This window comes from Mastigoproctus giganteus, chromosome 12, assembly GCF_048544385.1.
Source record: "Mastigoproctus giganteus isolate SK-2022 chromosome 12, ASM4854438v1, whole genome shotgun sequence".
Classification (NCBI taxonomy): domain Eukaryota; kingdom Metazoa; phylum Arthropoda; class Arachnida; order Uropygi; family Thelyphonidae; genus Mastigoproctus; species Mastigoproctus giganteus.
The window spans coordinates 174,887,352-174,906,521 of NC_143586.1; the positions used below are offsets into that span (position 1 = coordinate 174,887,352).

Below are 19,170 nucleotides of genomic sequence, written 5' to 3' on the forward strand. Positions count from 1 at the left end.
AATTAATATAAAAATTACACAGACCATTTTCTAATGGTCTACATTCTTTAAAGGCAAAGGGATGCTATTAAAATATATTAATGGAAAAATTTAATATAAATTGTAATAATTTGCAAAATAATTCACACAGTTAATTTAATAAAATGTGGTAAGAAAACACATTATGTTATGAAACAAAAATGAACTAAGGTAAAAATCAGTATCTAACAGGAGGTTATATACTTTAAAAGTGGATATAATTACTTCAAACAGCAGTTGCATCAGGCTCATGCTATTAAGGAGAGAGTGTTCAAGAGACCTGGTGCTAAGTGGTCGAAATGAGCAGTTTGCAACTCATGTAAGTTCCTGGATTTAGTAGATAACTCCAAATTTGTTTCCACAGATTAGAGTCATCCAACCTTTTCTAGCTATGGGCCAAAACAAATAAAATGCTGAGGGCCACATAGGTTTTGTGTAAAGCAGGCCACAAGAGTAGTTACTTGCCATTAATCACATATCTTTCGAAAAAGAATTTTGTAATCAATGTTTACATTTACAGTTTGATTTTTTTTTTTATATTTAATAAAAACATACAAAAATCCAACAATTATTACATAACATCTAAACTAATCACATTCTTATATGGTTATAATAATATTTATAGATATTAGGAATAAATGATAAAAATAAATTTATTGTTAAATACATAAAACATCATAAAAAAGCAATACAGAAAACTCGAACACTGCATTATTAAAATTATGACACAGAAGTCTATGGCGGATATAAGTTAGTCTGTAATCAAGTCACAAAGGAGATTAAGCAAGCGCAGGCAGATTATGAGAAATCTTTGGAAAAAGGATACCAAGAAAAACAGCAAGGCCTTCTTTACTTATATAAACTCTAAAAGGAAGGGAATGAATCAGATTGGTCCACTTGATATCGATAGTTTAACTGTTGAGATCCTGCTCGGATAGCTAACAAACTGAATGAGTATTTTGCATATACATTCACACATGAGGAGTTATTAAGGAAGGAAAATGCCAGAAGTTTATCAAACCGTAACAGAGTGCTTAATGATTTTGTAATAACTGAGAGCGCAAAATGGAGGAGAAATTGTTGAAGTTAAACATAACAAAGCTCCTGGGGTGGATGGGATCTATCCAGTGTTATTAAAGGAGGCAGCAAAGGAACTAAACAAACCCTTAGCCATTATTATGAGAGCATCCTTCGACTCAGGGGAAGTCCCACCACAGACTGGTGATGTGCAAATGTGTCCCAAATTCACAAAGGGGTATCGAAGGGTGAATAATTACAGACCAGTTACTTTAGTATTAGTAATGGCCGCATGGTGCAAGAAAGCCTATGGCTTATGCTGCACCAGCCAAAAAAAAAAAAAAAAAAAAAAAAAAAAACGAACAAAACAATGATAAAAACAAAAAAAATAAAAAATAAATAAAAAATAATAATTAATAAAAAAAAAAGGAAATTAAACCTATCATTCTATGCGCTTCCCTTATCCGAAAGTACTATCCAGATGACCTTTGAATTTCCCCAAACTGTCGGCCTCTACCACCCATGAAGGCAACTTATTCCAGTAATTTATAACTCGCTGGCTAAAATAAAACTTCCTGCAGTCCAATCTAAACATTTCCCCCCCCCCCCCCCCGTAACTTGAATTTATGTCCAATAGTTCTGGCATCATTTATAATCTTGAAAATTTCGTCCTCATTCATTTTACTGATGCCTCTCAGAGCCTTAAACACCTCAATCAAATCTCCTCTAAAGTTTAACTTCTGTTCCAGGTGAAATAATGGAGTCAATAGTTAAAGATGCATTGCAGGATCATCTAGACATGGCTGCAGCATAATTCAGACACAGCATGGGTTTGTTAAAGGAAAGTCTAATCTGATAAATCTGATTGGATACTATGATGTGGTTACAAATGAACCGGATGTAAAAAATAATTTTGATATCATATACTTGGATTTCAGGAAAGCTTTTGACACTGTGGCACATGGAAGACTGTACAAATTGGAGCAGAGTGGTATTAAGGGTAAGTTGCTACAATGGATATAAGGGTGGTTGAGTGGGAGAAGACAGAGTGGTAATCAATGGATGTTGCTCTTCATGGACTAATATTATTAGTGGAGTCCCACAGGTTTCAGTGTTGGGCCCACTGTTGTTTTGTATATTTATCAATAATATTGATGAAGGTATATCAGGCTTAGTGTCAAAGTTTGGAGATGATATAAAGGTTGGCAGGGTTGTTAATAGCAGTAATAGCAGTGTGCTGCTGCAACAGGATCTGGAAAGTTGGGTAGATGGGCTGAGAAGTGCCAACTGAAGTTTAACATTGAAAAATGCAAAGTACTGAATAAGGGTAGAAGTAACCCCAGAGGAACATACCAACTGTGTGGTACTACACTTAGGGTGGTAGAAAATGAAAAAGACACGGGAGTAATTGTACAGTCAGATATGAAGTTTTCTGAGCAATGCAGACAGGCTGCCAGAGCAGGTCATAGAGTATTGTCAAGAGTACAGGAATACAGAGTACAGGAATTTTGCTAGTAGGAAAAAAAGAGGTGATTATCTCTTTGTATAAGGCAATGGTGAGGCCATGCCTTGAGTACTGCATACAGATCTGGAGGCCTCATTTTAGGAAGGATGTAGATTTGCTTGAGCATGTACAGAGAAGGGCAACAAGATTGGTGAGGGGAACGAAAGGTTCTCTTACCAAAAGAGGCTTAAGTTCTGCAAACTGCAGTGGCTGGAGACTAGGCACCTGCGAGTGATCTGATTGAGGTGTAAAGGCTTGAATGGGTTCAGCACGTTGAATTCTGATGGGATTCTTCCGCTTGCTCTGATTACAAACCTAAGGGGGCATAAATTCAAATTGAGGAAAGACAGCCGTAGAATAGATATGCAGAAATTTGCCTTTAGCCAACAGGTAGTTAATTGCTGGAACAAATTTCCATCTGTCGTTGTGGAAGTTGATAGCGAGGAACTGGACAAACTTTCAGAAGGGATGGTTGTGTGAATTTTATTCATTTATTTTTTTTGGCTAATGCTACATAAGCTCATATGCTTGCTTTCTTGCATCACGTGCCTCTATTACTATTAGAAGTATTTTCGAAAGTCAACATAAAATTTTTTGACAAGCTCGTTTCAAAGTCAGGGAACACATAACACTTAGGGCTGACTGCCTACATGGCTGCAGGCCACACATTGTGAAGGAATAGGCCACCATGTGGCAATTATGTTAGTCATCTCTGCCCTAGATCATCTCATACCTGCACAATAGGATTTGGGTCTGGAAAAGACCTCGGTGGCTGTTCTATTTGATAAGTACACATTCTGCAGGAATCCCTCTATACATGGCTGGACAACATGCCCTGCCTAATCAGAAAGCAGTAACAGTCCCTTTCCCTAAGGTTTTTGTGTTAGTTTCAGGTATTCCCCCCATCTGTAAAACATATCCAGAGAGAGAGAGAGATAACTAAATAACTCATAAACCAGGGGTCAGAAAGCTGTAAATATAATTTTTTATCTAAATATATTTCTTGATGAAATGTCAAAGAGTATGAAAAAGGCTGGTTAAGAATGGGTAATGCATCTCCATCATTTCTACTAACCAGGCAGTATGCATGCATCGTTTTATAATATCTAATATTGTGAATACCTTCACAATGAGTTGCCTAGGCATCTCTCATATTGTGGAGTTATACTTCATAACTGGGTTGTCACTATTGCAACAGGGTACCTGCCCACTCACTGATAATGAAGCCAACCAGCTTCGAAATTGTGCCGTCTGGGTGGTGGTGCCCATCTGAGAATAAGTAAGAGTAGTCTTCTCTATCAGAGATACATTACTTATTCGAAGTAGTGCAATACCTAGGCAATTAATTGTGAAGGTATTCACAATATGAGATATAATAAAACGATGCATGCATATTACCTAGGTAGTAGAAATAATGAAGATGCATTACCCATGCTTAAACAGACTTTTTCATCATTTTTTTATGTTGATTAAATAAAAAAATCAAATATTTTCTCATAATTACTATTATAATTAAGCCCCAAACAAAACAATAAAAGATATATATCAATTACCTGCTGTTGTATTATGTTTCTTTAAATGATCCTTTATAATAACATTGTGACTCCCAAAAATTTGTCGTTTTGTTGATTTGGCTCTTCAGTCAAAAAAAAAAAAAAAAACAAAACTGGCAGACTTATTTTAGAGTGAGACTATTTTCCAAATGGAACACACAGTGAGTTTCCTAGATGTGAATCCCATTGGACACACATCAAATGCCTGAAGAGAGACAAATTAAGTCATCCACCACATTCCTAGAACCAAATCCAAGTTATGAGCTACTCTCTGCTGTATTTGGTTTCATAACTTTGTAAATAGCACATCAATATAAAACAATAACTGCTTATCTATTATTTAAATGAATTTTATATTCCAAATTCATACCTAAATGTAGCAAAAGGTGGACCACCTCCACTGATAAAAGGACGATAAGCTTCTTCTGGGGTTTTTTTATGATAGATAATCTGGAAGATATAAAAATCATTCAAATGTCAATCAAAGGTTATCAAAGGTTATCAATATCAACTTGAATAAAAAATTTTAAAGGCACACCCATATGGTGAGGGCTATATGCCAATCTTTGACAGCTGGAGATTAATTATTCATAGGCAGAAGGAAAACAGGTGGCTTTTTTAATGTCCATACTGCAATAGAAATTAAATTTCGCTAAAAAATACACATTTTACATTAAAATATAGCCACGGTATTGCTTACCAGTACAGTATGCCTTTAAACATTTCTCTGTCTGTGGATTTCTGTTTGGATTATCTGTTAGACATCAGCTGATTATGACTGCTTCAAGAAAGATACTGTAGCAGACTACGCACATCTTCAGAAATGTTGTTGCCCAATTTGTTTATAACAATGGCACTGCAGTTCATATTTAGCTAACAATATTATTTCCAAATCTGCAGCAAAAAGAGAAGACCTTAATTTAGTTTTTATTTTTATTTTTCACCTGGTTGAATCGCCAACCAAGGATAACTGTACATCAATTCTTTTTTTTCTTTCATATAGCATCTAGCACATTGAAACCAACAGAAATGATCTAGAAAATATCAAGAAATAAATTGGAAACGTGTGTGTGTGTGTGTGTGTGTGTGTGTGTGTGTGTGTGTGTGTGTGTGTGTGTGTGTGTGTGTGTGTGTGTGTGTCAGTTTTATTTTTGGTAAAATCAATTAATTTGGTTCGTGGAGAATTTTGTTCACCAAATACAATTATATTCAAGTTAAAGCTAATTTATATTTAATATTCAATAACCCAGTCGATAACTTGCTATTTATGAATTCTGTTTCAACAAGCAGCCTTTCTTTCAAATGTTATAAGGTAACTTCCTTTAGTCTTGGAAATTCATAACAGAAAGTTGCTATTGTGAAGTAGAGTACAGTTAAGACTTTTACTGTAGGGTGTTTTGACATTTAACACGTTGTTTCTGCATTTTTCTCTCAATGATCATTTATGAAATGATATGATAATTATATATTTAACCCCGGGGGCTCACATCTGGTTTGTTTATGTTTTTTGTTATTTGGTTTTTAGGAGCATTAGCAACTAAGGCCATATTGCTCCGGAATATGTGGTGGCCATTCCCTGACCTTTCCGCATCCTCCGTATTTGGTGGTGACGGGCTCGAACCCCAGTCTAATCAAGAAGCGTGTGCTACGCACTGTTGCTCCTTCCCACCTGGCTATGGAGCTCTCATCTGGTGAGTATTGGCTTGGCACACCCATGGTCCTGAGCTGGATATCATCATTCTTCCTTTTCTTGATGATTCCTTTCTATTTTTGACTCTCTCTCTCTCTCTCTCTCTCTCTCTCTCTCTCTCTCTCTCTCTCTCTCTCTCTCTCTCTCTCTCTCTCTCTCTCTCAGGGTAACTTGGGAATTTTTTTTTGCTGGTGCAGCATAAGCTTCAGGCTTCCTTGCACCATATAGCTAATGATAATAATATTAACAATAGAAGGAAGACAGGCTGCCAGGACAGCTCATGGAGCTTTGTCAATGATATACAGGAGCTCTGCTATTGTGGATAAGGAGATGATTATCCCATTGTACAAGCCAATAGTTATGTTGCATCAATTCAGTTCAAGAAGTGAATTGATTCTGTAGATGATTAAGACGTTCTAATAGTTTGTGAAAATTTGACCACAAAGCTATGATTATATGATTTAGGGTCATGGTGCATTTTATCTGGTTTCAGCATAATTTTTAGAAGAGATGAATTCTAAATACGTGTAGAAGTTGATGTTAAATTGGTTTCTTGAAACCAATTTAACATCAACTTAATACATGTTAATGTCTTGGGCATGGTTCCAAAGATGTATCGTTTGAAATGAAGAAATTTACTGCCTTTAAGACCTACCTTTAAATTCGTCTTCACCTTATTTATAGATTTTGAAGTTGCATTCAACATGGAGTGTTTATCACTGTCACCCAAGGTTTACCACTATCACTGCCTGCCTCCTGATCTGTAACATGACTTTGAATGGCTAGCTTCTTAATACAGATTTGACTAACATACAGACATTAGCTTATGCTGAAGACAACCATCTTTGTTCACAGCAATTTTTTTTATGTGTGGGGGGGAGAGCTAGTAAACTCTGCTAATAACATCAATAATCCAAACCACAAGACATTTTTTTCGATTCCTGGAAAATGCTGCCTAAAATTCCCCTACATTTTACATTCTAAACATGCAGTGTTTTCTCTCTCTCTCTCTCTCTCTCTCTCTCTCTCTCTCTCTCTCTCTCTGTGTGTGTGTGTGTGTGTGTGTGTGTGTGTGTGTGTGTGTGTGTGTGTGTGTGTGTGTGTGTGTGTGTGTGTGTGTGTGTGTGTGTGTGTGTGTCATGTTAGTAACACATCTACAGATATTAAAAAAAATTACAGTACTGAAAAAAATCAAAAATAATATTTAAAGTCTGCTTAAATTTTTTCTTCTTTTTTGTAAAAAAATTATAATCTGCATTTCAAGATCCAGCAGTTCATATTTACTGATTTTTTTAGCATTAATCTAATGCACATACGTCTGCTCCTTGTGACACTGTAAAGACAAAAATTTATTCATTAATCTATATTAAATGTATGTTAAAGCATAAAACTGTCTTTTTTTTTTTTTTATTACAAGCATTTAGGGTATACAGTAATTTTTTTGATAAATCTCTAGTTCTTGGGTACAAGTCCATATTTTGACTAACAGATAGAAACAAAGCAGTGATTGGCAGGTGCCACTCACTGCTTTTCCCGCCCATATGTAACATGCCAAAAAACATTGTAATACATCGAGGTCTAAATAAAGATAAAAAGAAATGGCAATACAGAATTAAAATAATTACAAATTTTCAAAAATAACTACTTTTTTTGATTAAATCCCTCCCAAAGTCACGTGAAAACTAATCTTTGTTAAAATATCTCTTACTGCTGTTTTTAAATAGGAAACTTATTTTCCGCTATAAAAACAGTGGTAAGGTGGGAGATAAACAGCCTAAGACAAACGATAGTAAAGGCATTCACAATAATCACAGAATTCCAAGATCTGGGGTTTAGCCATTTTTTTTTTTTTATGTGGTTAGTTTGTTTTGTTTGTTATTTAGTTTTTAGGAGCATCAGCAACTAAGGCCATATTGCTCCAGGGATAAGCAGTGGTCATTCCCTGACCTTTCTGCATCCTCCGTATTTGGTGGTCATGGGCTCGAACCCCAGTCTAATCAAGAAGTGTGTGCTATGCACCGCTGCTCCTGCCCACCTGGCTACGGAGGCACCCATGTGGTTAGTAAAAATATTATGTGGTTGTGGGGGGGGGTTATTAACCTGATCAAGCATGGTTTACAAAGTGCTCCCTAGTTTCCTTTTTAAAATCAACAAAAATAATTTAAAAGAGTTCAACTTTTGATGTCACACTATTTCCAATCTACAGTAGACTTTCAGAATAATGGCACCTTCAGGGATTACTGATGCTGTTATTTTGATTTTTCCATTATCTAGAAAGTTTTATTTTTAATATATTTAATGCAAAAGTAATGGGGCTAAATAAGAAATAGAGACATTAAGAATACAATTTTACACATAAAAAACAAGCATTTTGCAATCCAGTGTTATATGCTGCCATTAATATGCTTAGGGCCAGCCCGAGCTACAGGCACTGGGGCACTGACACTTTGGGGGTGCATCACATTGGGGTGTCAAAGGTCTGAGAGGGTGTATATGCTTCGTGAAACGGAGAAAATTTAATATGATAATTAAAACATTATAAATATTATGGTTGTTTTTTTTTTTTGTGTTTACATTTGTCTTTTTAACTTTTCTATGGCAAAAATAAAAATATTAACCCAATAAAAACACCTTAAATTTTTTTTCTATCTGGAAGGGGACACAGGAATAACTCCCCACCCGGGGAGCCAATATACCTTAGGCAGACCCTGAATACGCTCCTACTATTTTCTATTACTATATCAAGTTCGTCTTAAGCTTTAATATTGTTCTTCTTTTCTTCTCTATATCAGGAGTAATCCTCCAGTATAGCGTCATGGTCACGGTTACCTTGCAAGTCACCATCAGCTCCAACCTGTCGTCAATTGTATTCCGATGGAACGGTTCTGACTTATCGCCGAACCTGTAATTCTGATGGAGCATGCATGGCACTCGCTGAATTAAAAGTAATGAAAAATAAGATCTTTCAGTAATTTTTTATATACTTTTAATTTGTTTTCAGAAAGAGTTTGGAATTTTTTTACATTTTCAGTAATTGTATACTTTTAACGGATTTAACGCATCACAGCCAGATCGCAAGTTACTATGAGCTCCGACTTGACTGAGCATGCACGATGCTCACTATATCTGCTGGTCTATATACTGGCAAGGTATACGTACATGCAATTTATATATATATATATTTTTTTTTTTATGAAAACCCCAAACACGAGAGGTATTAGAACCTATAGTACTTAGTACTGTGCTTGGGTTGGAGGTTGAGAAGATGAAAGAAGAAATTTGTTGATATTAGACTTGAACTTCTATAGACTGTAATTTTCAGGAAATATGTATGAAGGAAGGTTGTTCCAGAAAACGGCAGTTGAATGAATAAACGAGGAATGTGAAAAGTTTGTTCTGTGAGTTTGAAGTTGGACAGTAAATGGATGTTGGCTGGTGGCGGCATGTGTTCGGACTGTTTTGAAAGAGAGAGAGAGAGAGAGAGAGGAAATTATAGAAGCCAATTCAGAAAAACAGTACCAATGGAAGTATCTGTAGAAAAGGAATGAAGCAGAAACAGTACGTCTATGAGACAGTGAGTAGAGAGATTCTGTTAGAGAGGAGTAATTAATTAACCTAACTGCCCTCTTCTGAATGGAATCTAGAAGCCTGAGAGAGAAGTTTTGGGGTCACCGCCCCAGATGTGGGAACAATATTCCACGGCAGAGCGGATTTGCGATTTGTACAGAGTGAACAGCTATTTGGAAGTAATGCCAAGAACAAAAGAGAAAACCAAGTTTTTTAGATGCAGAGGAAGCAATATTTGTAATGTGCTTGTGCCAAGAGAGATTAGAAGTCAGGGTAATCCCCAAAAGAGATATATCATTTTGCCTAGAAATCGGAGTGTCACCAAAGATAAGCATAGTAGCAGCAAAATCCTTTTTGCAAGATATAAGACAAAACTGAGTTTTAGAAGGATTGAAATCAACTAAGTTGTCTTTGCCCCACTGGAGAATTACATGGAGATTGGCATTTAAGGAATTGGTAGCAGATATTCGAGAAGTTGAAGCTGATTAAGCAGGGCAAGGTTTCTCAAAATGGAAAGTGGAATGCAATGTGCTATCATCGGCAAAACTATGGATAGAATTTCCAGTCAATGGAAGGTCATTAATATACAAGAGGAAAAGAGTGGGGGGAAAGAACTGAACCTTGGGGGACACCAGCATTAGTGGAGAAGTTAGAAGACAGAGAGAGCTATTTACCATCACCCTCAGTGAGTGATCAGAGAGAAAACTGGATAAACAATTACAAAAAACAGTTGGAAAACCATAAGACGGAAGCTTGTTTGGAAGATCTTTATGCCAAACATGATGATCAAAACCCTTTGAGATGTCAAGAGCAAATGCATGTGTTTCACCAAACCTTTCCATTGAATATGTCCATTAATGGGTAACATAAGCCAGAATATCACCAGTGGATTGACACTGACGGAATCCATACTGGCGATCGTTGATCAGATGGAAGGTTTCTAGGTAGTTTAAGAGTTGGCGATTAATTGATTTCCCTATTACTTTAGAAAGAGTAGAAGTGTTTATATATCTATATGTGTGTGTGTGTGTGTGTGTGTGTGTGTGTGTGTGTGTGTGTGTGTGTGTGTGTGTGTGTGTGTGTGTGTGTGTGTGTGTGTGTGTGTTGTATATATATATATTTTCTCTTTATTATTATTATTAGCCATATGATGCAAGGAAACCTGAGGCTTATGTTTTTTCAATTTCCTGACGATATATAAAAATTTGATTATAAAAATAAAGGTAGGTAATTAGAAAAACAATAATGGAAATGGGTAATCATTATTGATTTTTAATTAATTATAACACTGGCATTTTGTATTACCTAAAAATAATGACTATATTTTGTGATTATTCGTATACGGCATATGAGGGGCTTAGAGGGGAATAGGCATTCTGTGTGCTATCAGACACTGTCTAAAACACTGATAGATCTAATATCTTTCTATTTCAGAAGATTTAGCAGAAGTTCAGTTGGCCTGCCTCCCTAAAATCCACTCATGCACAGCTTCTCAATGGTAAGCCCTGTTAAATCACTTAGGTGGCAACGAACATGTAGAGTAGTTCTCTTCAAGACATCTGGTCAGCGTGAAGAGGAAAATACCAAACCCTCCAGCACATGACAGCACAACGAAACAAATGGCCCTCACTGTCCAGCGGCTTTCACTCCCCTTTTACGGTAGCAAGAGGATCAGAGTGGAAGCAGAGGGTGCTAAGGATCTCTGGGTATGATCAGGCTGCCATGCACGGAAACTGAACTTGGCCTGTTACAACGTAAGATCGCTCATCGGTGAAGACAGGATACTAGAGCTGGAAAATAATTAGAAAATGTAAATTGGAATATCATCGGTTTGGCTGAAACAAGAAGAAGAAATGAATCATAAGTTTATCAAGTGGAAATCTGCTGTACACCAATGGAAACAGTGAAAGGAGTGAAGGTGGAGTTGGCTTTCTGGTCCATAAAGATATAAAAAACAATATTTTGGAATTCATAAGTACATCACCAAGGGTGTCAAAACTACTACTCAGGTGCCTCCATAGCCAGGTGGGCAGGAGCAGCAGTGCGTAGCACACGCTTCTTGATTAGATCGGGATTCGAGCCCGTGACCACCAAATACAGAGGATGCAGAAAGGTCAGGGAATGACCACCGCATATCCCTGGAGCAATATGGCTTAGTTGCTAATGCTCATAAAAACCAAATAAAAAACAAACTACTACTCAGGATTTCTAAGAGGTATTAAGCTAAAGTTTATAATGATTTATGCACCAACATCGAGCCATGATGATGAAGAGGTTGAAGAAATGTACACAGAAATTGAGAGTCTTCTAGATGAACAGAAAACTCACTACACTATCATTATGGGGGACTTCAATGCTAAGGTTGGAAAGAGACAAAACAGCGCAGAAAGGGGAACTATAGGAAATTTTGGAATTGGTGAAAGAAATGAAAGAGATGAAAGACTTGTGGAATTTGCAGAATCTAGAGGAATGTCAGTAATGAACACTTTTTTCAAGAAAAGGGTGAACACAAAGTGGACATGGAAGAGTCCAATTGGATTAACAACTAATGAAATTGACTTCATCCTCACTAACAGAAGACATATTGTGAATGATGTTACCGTCCTGAATAAGGTAAATGTTGGAAGTGATCACAGAATGGTAAGATGTACACTTGATATAGATGTAGGAAAGGAAAAAACTGACTCGAGTAAATAATACAAAGGTCTTTGAGATAACAGAAGAGGAGAAAAAGCAGTATGTACTGGAACTTAAGAACAAGTTTGAACTTCTGCAGACTGTTCAGGACCAAGATATCGACGAGGAATATTATAACTTTCTGAAAGTGATAAAGCCCAAGAAACCTATAGGTAAAAAGAAATCCAAAGAAGAAAAAAATCAGTCAAGAAACACTTGCCATGATGAACCGAAGACAAAAAATGAAGAGCAAGAAAAACACTGACAGGGAGAAAATTGAGGATATTGAGTTATGCAAAGCCATTAGAAAGAGACTCAGAGAGGACATAAGAAAATTTAACACAAGAAAAGTAGAACAAGCATTAAGGGAAAACAAAGGATTTAAATCAGCAGTCATGAGCAGTAATACAGAAAGACAAATGATACTGAATCTGAACAATAGCGATGGTGTACTTATGAATAGCAGAGAAGGCATAATTCAAATAGCAGAAGACTACTATAAAGAGTTATACAAGGAGCGAGGGAATGATGCCAGCAATGGGGAAGATGGATCGCAAATTAGTAACACATACAGCATACCTGATATCCTTCCTGATGAGGTAGAACACGCGTTGAAGAAAATAAAGAATCAGAAAGCTCCGGAGGAAGATAAAGTTACTGTAGAGTTGTTAAAATTGGGAGGAAGAGACGTGACACAAAAACTGGCAAGACTCTTCACAAAATACATTAGAAAAGGCATGGCACCTAAGGAGTGGAATAATGCAATTATAGTTTTGCTGCATAAGAAAGGAGATAAATCAGAAATTGGAAATTATAGACCAATTAGCTTGTTATCCCACATCTACAAGTTTTTCACAAGGGTCATTACTAACAGATCAGAAAGAATATTTGATGAGAATCAACCGAAAGAGCAAGCTGGCTTTAGGACAGGATTCTCAACTATGGATCACCTTCACGTAATGTCACAGCTAATGGAGAAGGCAAATGAATATAAAACACCATTATGCCTGGCATTTGTGGATTATGAAAAGGCGTTGGACTCCATACAGCATAAGGCAATATTTCGGGCACTGGAGAGACAAGGCATAGATACCCCATATATTATGATTTTGAAGAAAATATATGAGAATGCTACCTCCTTTATTAGACTAGACAAAGACAGTAATAAATTTAAAATTGAGAAAGGAGTTCGACAAGGAGACACAATATCTCCGAAGTTGTTTACTGCTGCCCTTGAGGAAGCTTTCAGAAGATTAGACTAATCGCAGAAAGAAGTCAATGTGAATGGAGAGTACCTAAACCATTTACGATTTGCAAATGACATTGTGGTCATAAGCCGCGATCCCAAAGAATTAGAGGAAAATCTTAATCAGTTATGCACAGTTAGTAAGGATTTTGGACTAAAGATGAATATGGCTAAAACAAAAGTAATGATGAACAAATATGCCACAGAAAGGGATATAATGATTGAAGGAGCAGTAATTGAAAAGGTGGAGTCATATACTTATCTGGGACAAGTCATTAGCTGTAATAATGAAAAATGGATGGAAGTCAAGAAAAGAATAAATTTTGAATGGATAGCATTCAGGAAATATAGTCACATACTGAAGAGCAATATCCCAGTTTGTCTGAAACGTAAAATAATGAACAAATGTATACTCCCCACCATGACTTATGGTAATGAAACTTGGGCACTCACCAAAAGAATGGAACAGAAGCTGAGAACTACACAGCAAAGAATGGAACGAATTATATTGGGAATCAGACTGTTAGATAAGAAGAGAAACACATGGATTAGGCAGCAAACTCAAGAAAAGGACATTCTTATCAAAACTAAAGAACTAAAGTCTTGGGCAGGACACATAGCTCGAAGACATGATTGACAGATGGACTAAGAAAATAACAGAATGGTACCCAAGAGGAGCTAAGAGAAAACCTGGAAGACAACAACAGAGATGGACAGATGAAATTCATGAGTTTGTGGGTAATAAATGGATGACTATTGCACAAAACAAAAGGAACTGGAAAGTTGCTGGAGAGGCCTTCATCCTGCAGTGGATTGAAAATGGCTGATGATGATATGGCACATTGCAGAGTTACTAATTAACGTATAAGACACACTTCCTTTCAATCGTAAGATCCTTGTCCTTCTGTAGGTGGACACTTACCTTTCTATCACAAGGTCCTTATGTGGGAAAAGTACTTATTGCCGGAATAGCCAATAAATTTAAGTACAAAGGGATGTGTTAATGTGTGTGTATGTAATCTCTTGCACTGAAAAGATAACATACACACTGAAGACAACTTTCACAATCTGCCTGATATGCTGAGGAAATTCGGCACAGTCAGTTCTGTATGTTGTGGCATGGTGTTTGGGTACGGCAGATCCAGCATCTGTAAATGCTAGAAAAGTGTTGTGTTGTATGTGTCAATTTGTGTTGGGTTCTGATCTGGCTTCTTGGCCGCAGAGCCCCTAGTGGGACTCCATGTTGCCCATCACCACCACTGGGAGATGAGCCAGGCTGTCCACAGTATTCTGGCTGATTGCTCTCCGTCAGAGATCGCCTGATCCTGACGGAGAAAAAAAAAAAAAAAAAAGGATTTATTATGGAGAAGCATTTGGAAGGCCCTGGTACATCAGCCAGGAAGTGGCTGTTGCACCAGGTTGTATAATTACCTAGTTTTATTATTTTTATAATCAAATTCTTATATAGTCAGGAAATAAATTGTTTTTTATTCTTTTTGAAAACATGCTGAAATAGCTATTTTCCCAGAATACAGATAAGAGAGAGAAAAATATATATATTTCTGGGAGTACAGTAGTACATTATTATTATTATTTATTATTATTTTTTTATTATTATTATATTTAGCCATATGGTTGTGACAGATGTGAGTCCCTGGGGTAAATTGTCAGTATGTATATACACCAGCAGATAAAAAGAGCATCGCGCATGCTCCGTGACAATTCCCGGCGCACAGACCGGCAGATATAGTGAGCGTCACGCATGCTCAGTGAAGTCGGAGCTGATAGTAACTTGCGATCTGGCCGTGATACGTTAAAAATATACAACAATCACTGAAAATGTAGAAAATTACCAAATTCTTTCTGAATTTTTTATATATTAAAAGTATATAAAAAATTACTGAAAAATCATATTTTTAATTTAGCGAGCGCCGCGCATGCTCCGTCAGAATTACAGGTTCGGTAAAAAGTCGGAACTGTTCCAGTTGATGTAGAAGGTGACTTGCGAGGTGACCATGACGCCATACTGGAGGATTACCGGTTTATTAACATTATTATTATTAGCCGTATGATGCAATGAAGCCTGAGGCTTATGGTGCACCAGCCAAAACAAATTTCAGAGTTACCCTGTGAGCAGGGGCGGATTACCCATTAAGGCAATGAGGCACGAGCCTAGGGGGGGCCCCAGGTTTTGGGGGCCCCCTATAGTGTTCTAAAATAGATTGTTTTCAGTAAGCATCATAAAAATCTTGATTAATTTAAGCGAAAATCTTGATTAATTTAAGCAAAAAATTCAAAAGTACAAAATTTAATTTATTTGCCACCTAACTTTTATTTATTTTTTATTCTTTTTTTTTTTATTATTATTTTTTGGGGGCCTCAAATATCCTTAATCCACCCTGCCTGAGAGAAAGAGAGAGAGAGAGAGAGAGAGAGAGAGAGAGAGAGAGACCAAGAAAGAGAAGAATTACAGGTTCGGTTACAAGTCGGAACTGTTCCAGTTGAAGTAGACGGTGACTTGCAAGGTAACCATGACGACATACTGGAGGATTACTGGTTTATTAACGTTATTATTATTAGCCATATGGTGCAAGGAAGCCTGAGGCTTATGCTGCACCACCCAAAACAAATTTCAGAGTTACCCTGTGAGAGAGAGAGAGAGAGAGAGAGAGAGAGAGAGAGAGAGAGAGAGAGAGAGAGAGAAACACCAAGAAAGAGAAGAATGATGATATCCAGCTCAGGACCCTGGGTGTGCCAGGCCCATACTCGCCAAATGTGAGCCCCTGGGGTTAGGAGCCATTGTGAGAGGGTTTTTAATTTAAAATAAATGTAAAACAGCAGTATAATCCGTGGTATCAGTACAGAAGTCACTTTCAAAATGGCGAACTTAAACAAATACACTAATCACGTGACTTGTTTTCTTTTTCCGGCACCGATCTCAAAGGTGCCGTTATTTCGACAGTCTTATTAAGAACAATCCATTTTTTTTTTTTTTTTATGTATATTTTATTAACACGTACGTCAAGGCGTACGTGACGACTACGACTTTTATACATATACTTTTTAATATATACAAGAAAATCACGTTATATATGGGGTCAGCAGGTGTTCGCTTATATCCGCGGTTTCAGCCATCCAAGATAGGTCTTGGAACGTATATACAGTAAGACCCCACGCGGATACAGGGTCTTACTGTATATATTTCTGGATTTCTAACAGAATGATGCATATCGAAAATTAAAACATTCAATGAGGTATACTAAAATTGCCATGTGTATCACTCTGGTTGATAATTTTTTTATTTCAAATTAATGCTGTCTGTAGCACTTTTTGGTTGGGCGCTTCCTGTCTTGGGTTTATATGCGCAACAGAGCTTAAGGGGTGAGCCAAAGTGTCACTGGCTCAGAGCGCCACTAAAAATCGAAAGAGCAACAGAAAGCGGGGAGGGGGGGGGGGATTGCTCTCAATCAGCAAGGTAAAAAAAAGTTTGAAAATGGAATTCTATATAGGCAATTAGGGTCTGAATTTTTGACCGTTTAAAAAAAAAAAAAAAAACCATTACAGCAGATGTATCTACTGCCTAATAGTTTCGCACAAAATGTCGTACTAATTGTTTGGTACGACATTTTGAGCCAAATTAACATCACAAGCAAAGTCCTCTACGACAAATGTTTTTCAACCATATTTCGGCAGAGAAACCTTTCTGCAAACTTAGTTTTTTGCAGAACTTTAATATATTAAAAACAAGAATAAGAAACAGTATCAACGTACAAATTATACAGAAATCAATAACAAAACATTTGCGGAACTTTTGAGATACCTTTTGGGAATTCCAGGGTTCCGCAGATAAAACTTTGAAAACCATTGCTCTAAGAGGTTGATTTAAACATGTCACAAATTTCAAATCCCCCCCCCCCCGACACACACTCAGAATCAATAGAATTCCTAAAAAAAAAGTTACAGAACAGACGATAAATTTAAATACCTCCTAGAGATACAAAAAAATAAATAAAATAAAATAAAAAGTTCGGAACCGAACTGGAAATTGAAGAATTCGCCGTCGAAACAGAATGTTTTGATAGTGAACACCAAGACCAAGATGAAGTTGGAACAGTAGAGAAGAAAAATTTTAGGATCACTTTTTCGACATTTTTAGACAGCGTAATCCAGTAATTGAAACAGTTTTCAGTTGATTGAAGCACAGCGATCAATTCCAATATGTATTTTGATATTCTGCGTACAGATAGATGAGATGGTAATCAGCACGTCATCGATTTATAAGAAGAATTAAAATATTTGCAAAACCATTTCGAAGGCAGTTATTCTCACCGAAAATTTCGCAATTCATGTTCTCAAACAATTTTGAACGGCATCACTGACGAATATTTTCGCGGTAAAGAGAATTCATATAAAGTTGCCGGTATCGTTGGCCTGCGCTGAAGGGAGCTTTTTCGAAGGTGAAGTTAATCAAAACGTACTTCCGTTTGAGAATGATACAAGATCAGTTAGGCGGATTGGAAACATTATCGGTTACACATGCCATCACCAAATTTAAACCTGGATGAAATGATCCAAAGATTTCCAGCCATTAAATCCTGAAAAGTTAATCTTTGAAGCAGAAAAATTTAATGCATATTAATACATATACTGGTTAAATTTATATACAATAGAACCCAGATAAAAAATTCCCGCATAAGAAGTTTTCCCCTGTACTAAGTTTGGTTTCGTAGAGGAAATGGCATGATTTTTGATATACTGTACTGCCTGTGCATGTATCTCATGTTGTGAATGTCTTCACAACGAGTTACCCTGATATTGAACTCAAAAGTATTCAAAGTATTTTATTTATTTTTATTTATTTATTTTTTTTTTTTTTTGGCGGGCTCCAGGGTTTCCCCTATTCGCCGCTGAAAGTAATCTATACATTGTGTACAATTTATAATGATTAATTATACATGAAAAGTACAATGATTAATTATACATAAAAAGACTATTTACAGTGATGGTACATAAAAGACTATATACAATGATGGTACATAAAAGACTATATACAATAATGGTACATAAAAAGACTATATACAATAATGGTACATAAAAAGACTATATACAGTGATGATACAGTGAAATACTGGACTTCGGAGTCCAGCAGACTGATCAATACATCAGGTAAGAGTAATCCAAAGAAACAGTCTAGCATTTTACTGAATCTCAGGAGCAAGAATTCTTTTTCTCCGTTTAAACAATTTCTCTGCATAGGTGGAGAAGGCAGTATAATATTCAGAACAGTTAACCAATCTTGGCATTTCGGAGCAGTCAAATACATTTGTGAGAAGTTGAAAGTCTAGTCTTAAATCGTCGTACAGAGGACAATGAAAGACGAGATGCTCAACAGTTTCTTAAGCACCACAACTACAGAGAGGAGTGTTACTTAATCCTAGTGAGAACAATTTAAAGTTAAGACTGCCATGACCGGTATATAAAAACGTAACGTATAAACCAGGATTGAACCAGTCCATTTTCTTGTCGTAATCAACAACCTCGGGAAAAAAACTTAAAGGTCTCCCTACCCAAAGTAGAGGTGGACCAGGTATTTTGCCACGCTCTACAACATTCATTTCTCATTCTTTTAATGTCTACATTTTCTTGCAAGTCAGTATTATATGTTATGCCTTTTACAATCACAGGAACATTTTTTCTTCTACAATATAAAAGATAGTGTAACATTACTTCATATTGGATTGGCAGTCGATGACTGAGGACCTGGAGAGCAGCTGTAGAGACAGTTCGACAAGCTCTACTTACAGCGAGAAGAAAGAATCTTTGTGCTTGGGTAAGATATTTTTGAACAAGGGAGTTACCGATTCTGTATCCCCAGCCGCATAACACACAATTGGTATAA

General features: G+C 36.6%; 1 protein-coding gene across 2 annotated transcripts in view; it reads right to left on the minus strand.

Moving 5' to 3' along the window:
- Nucleotides 1-19,170, minus strand: part of LOC150077611 (dual specificity protein phosphatase CDC14C-like) — a 271,240-nt gene that overhangs the window by 90,618 nt on the left and 161,452 nt on the right. For both annotated transcript variants that reach the window (XM_090386870.1, XM_090386869.1), the window contains exon 5: nt 4,463-4,542. In XM_090386870.1, coding sequence (XP_090242996.1) covers nt 4,463-4,542 — 80 coding nt within the window. The remainder of the gene's footprint in view (nt 1-4,462; nt 4,543-19,170) is intronic.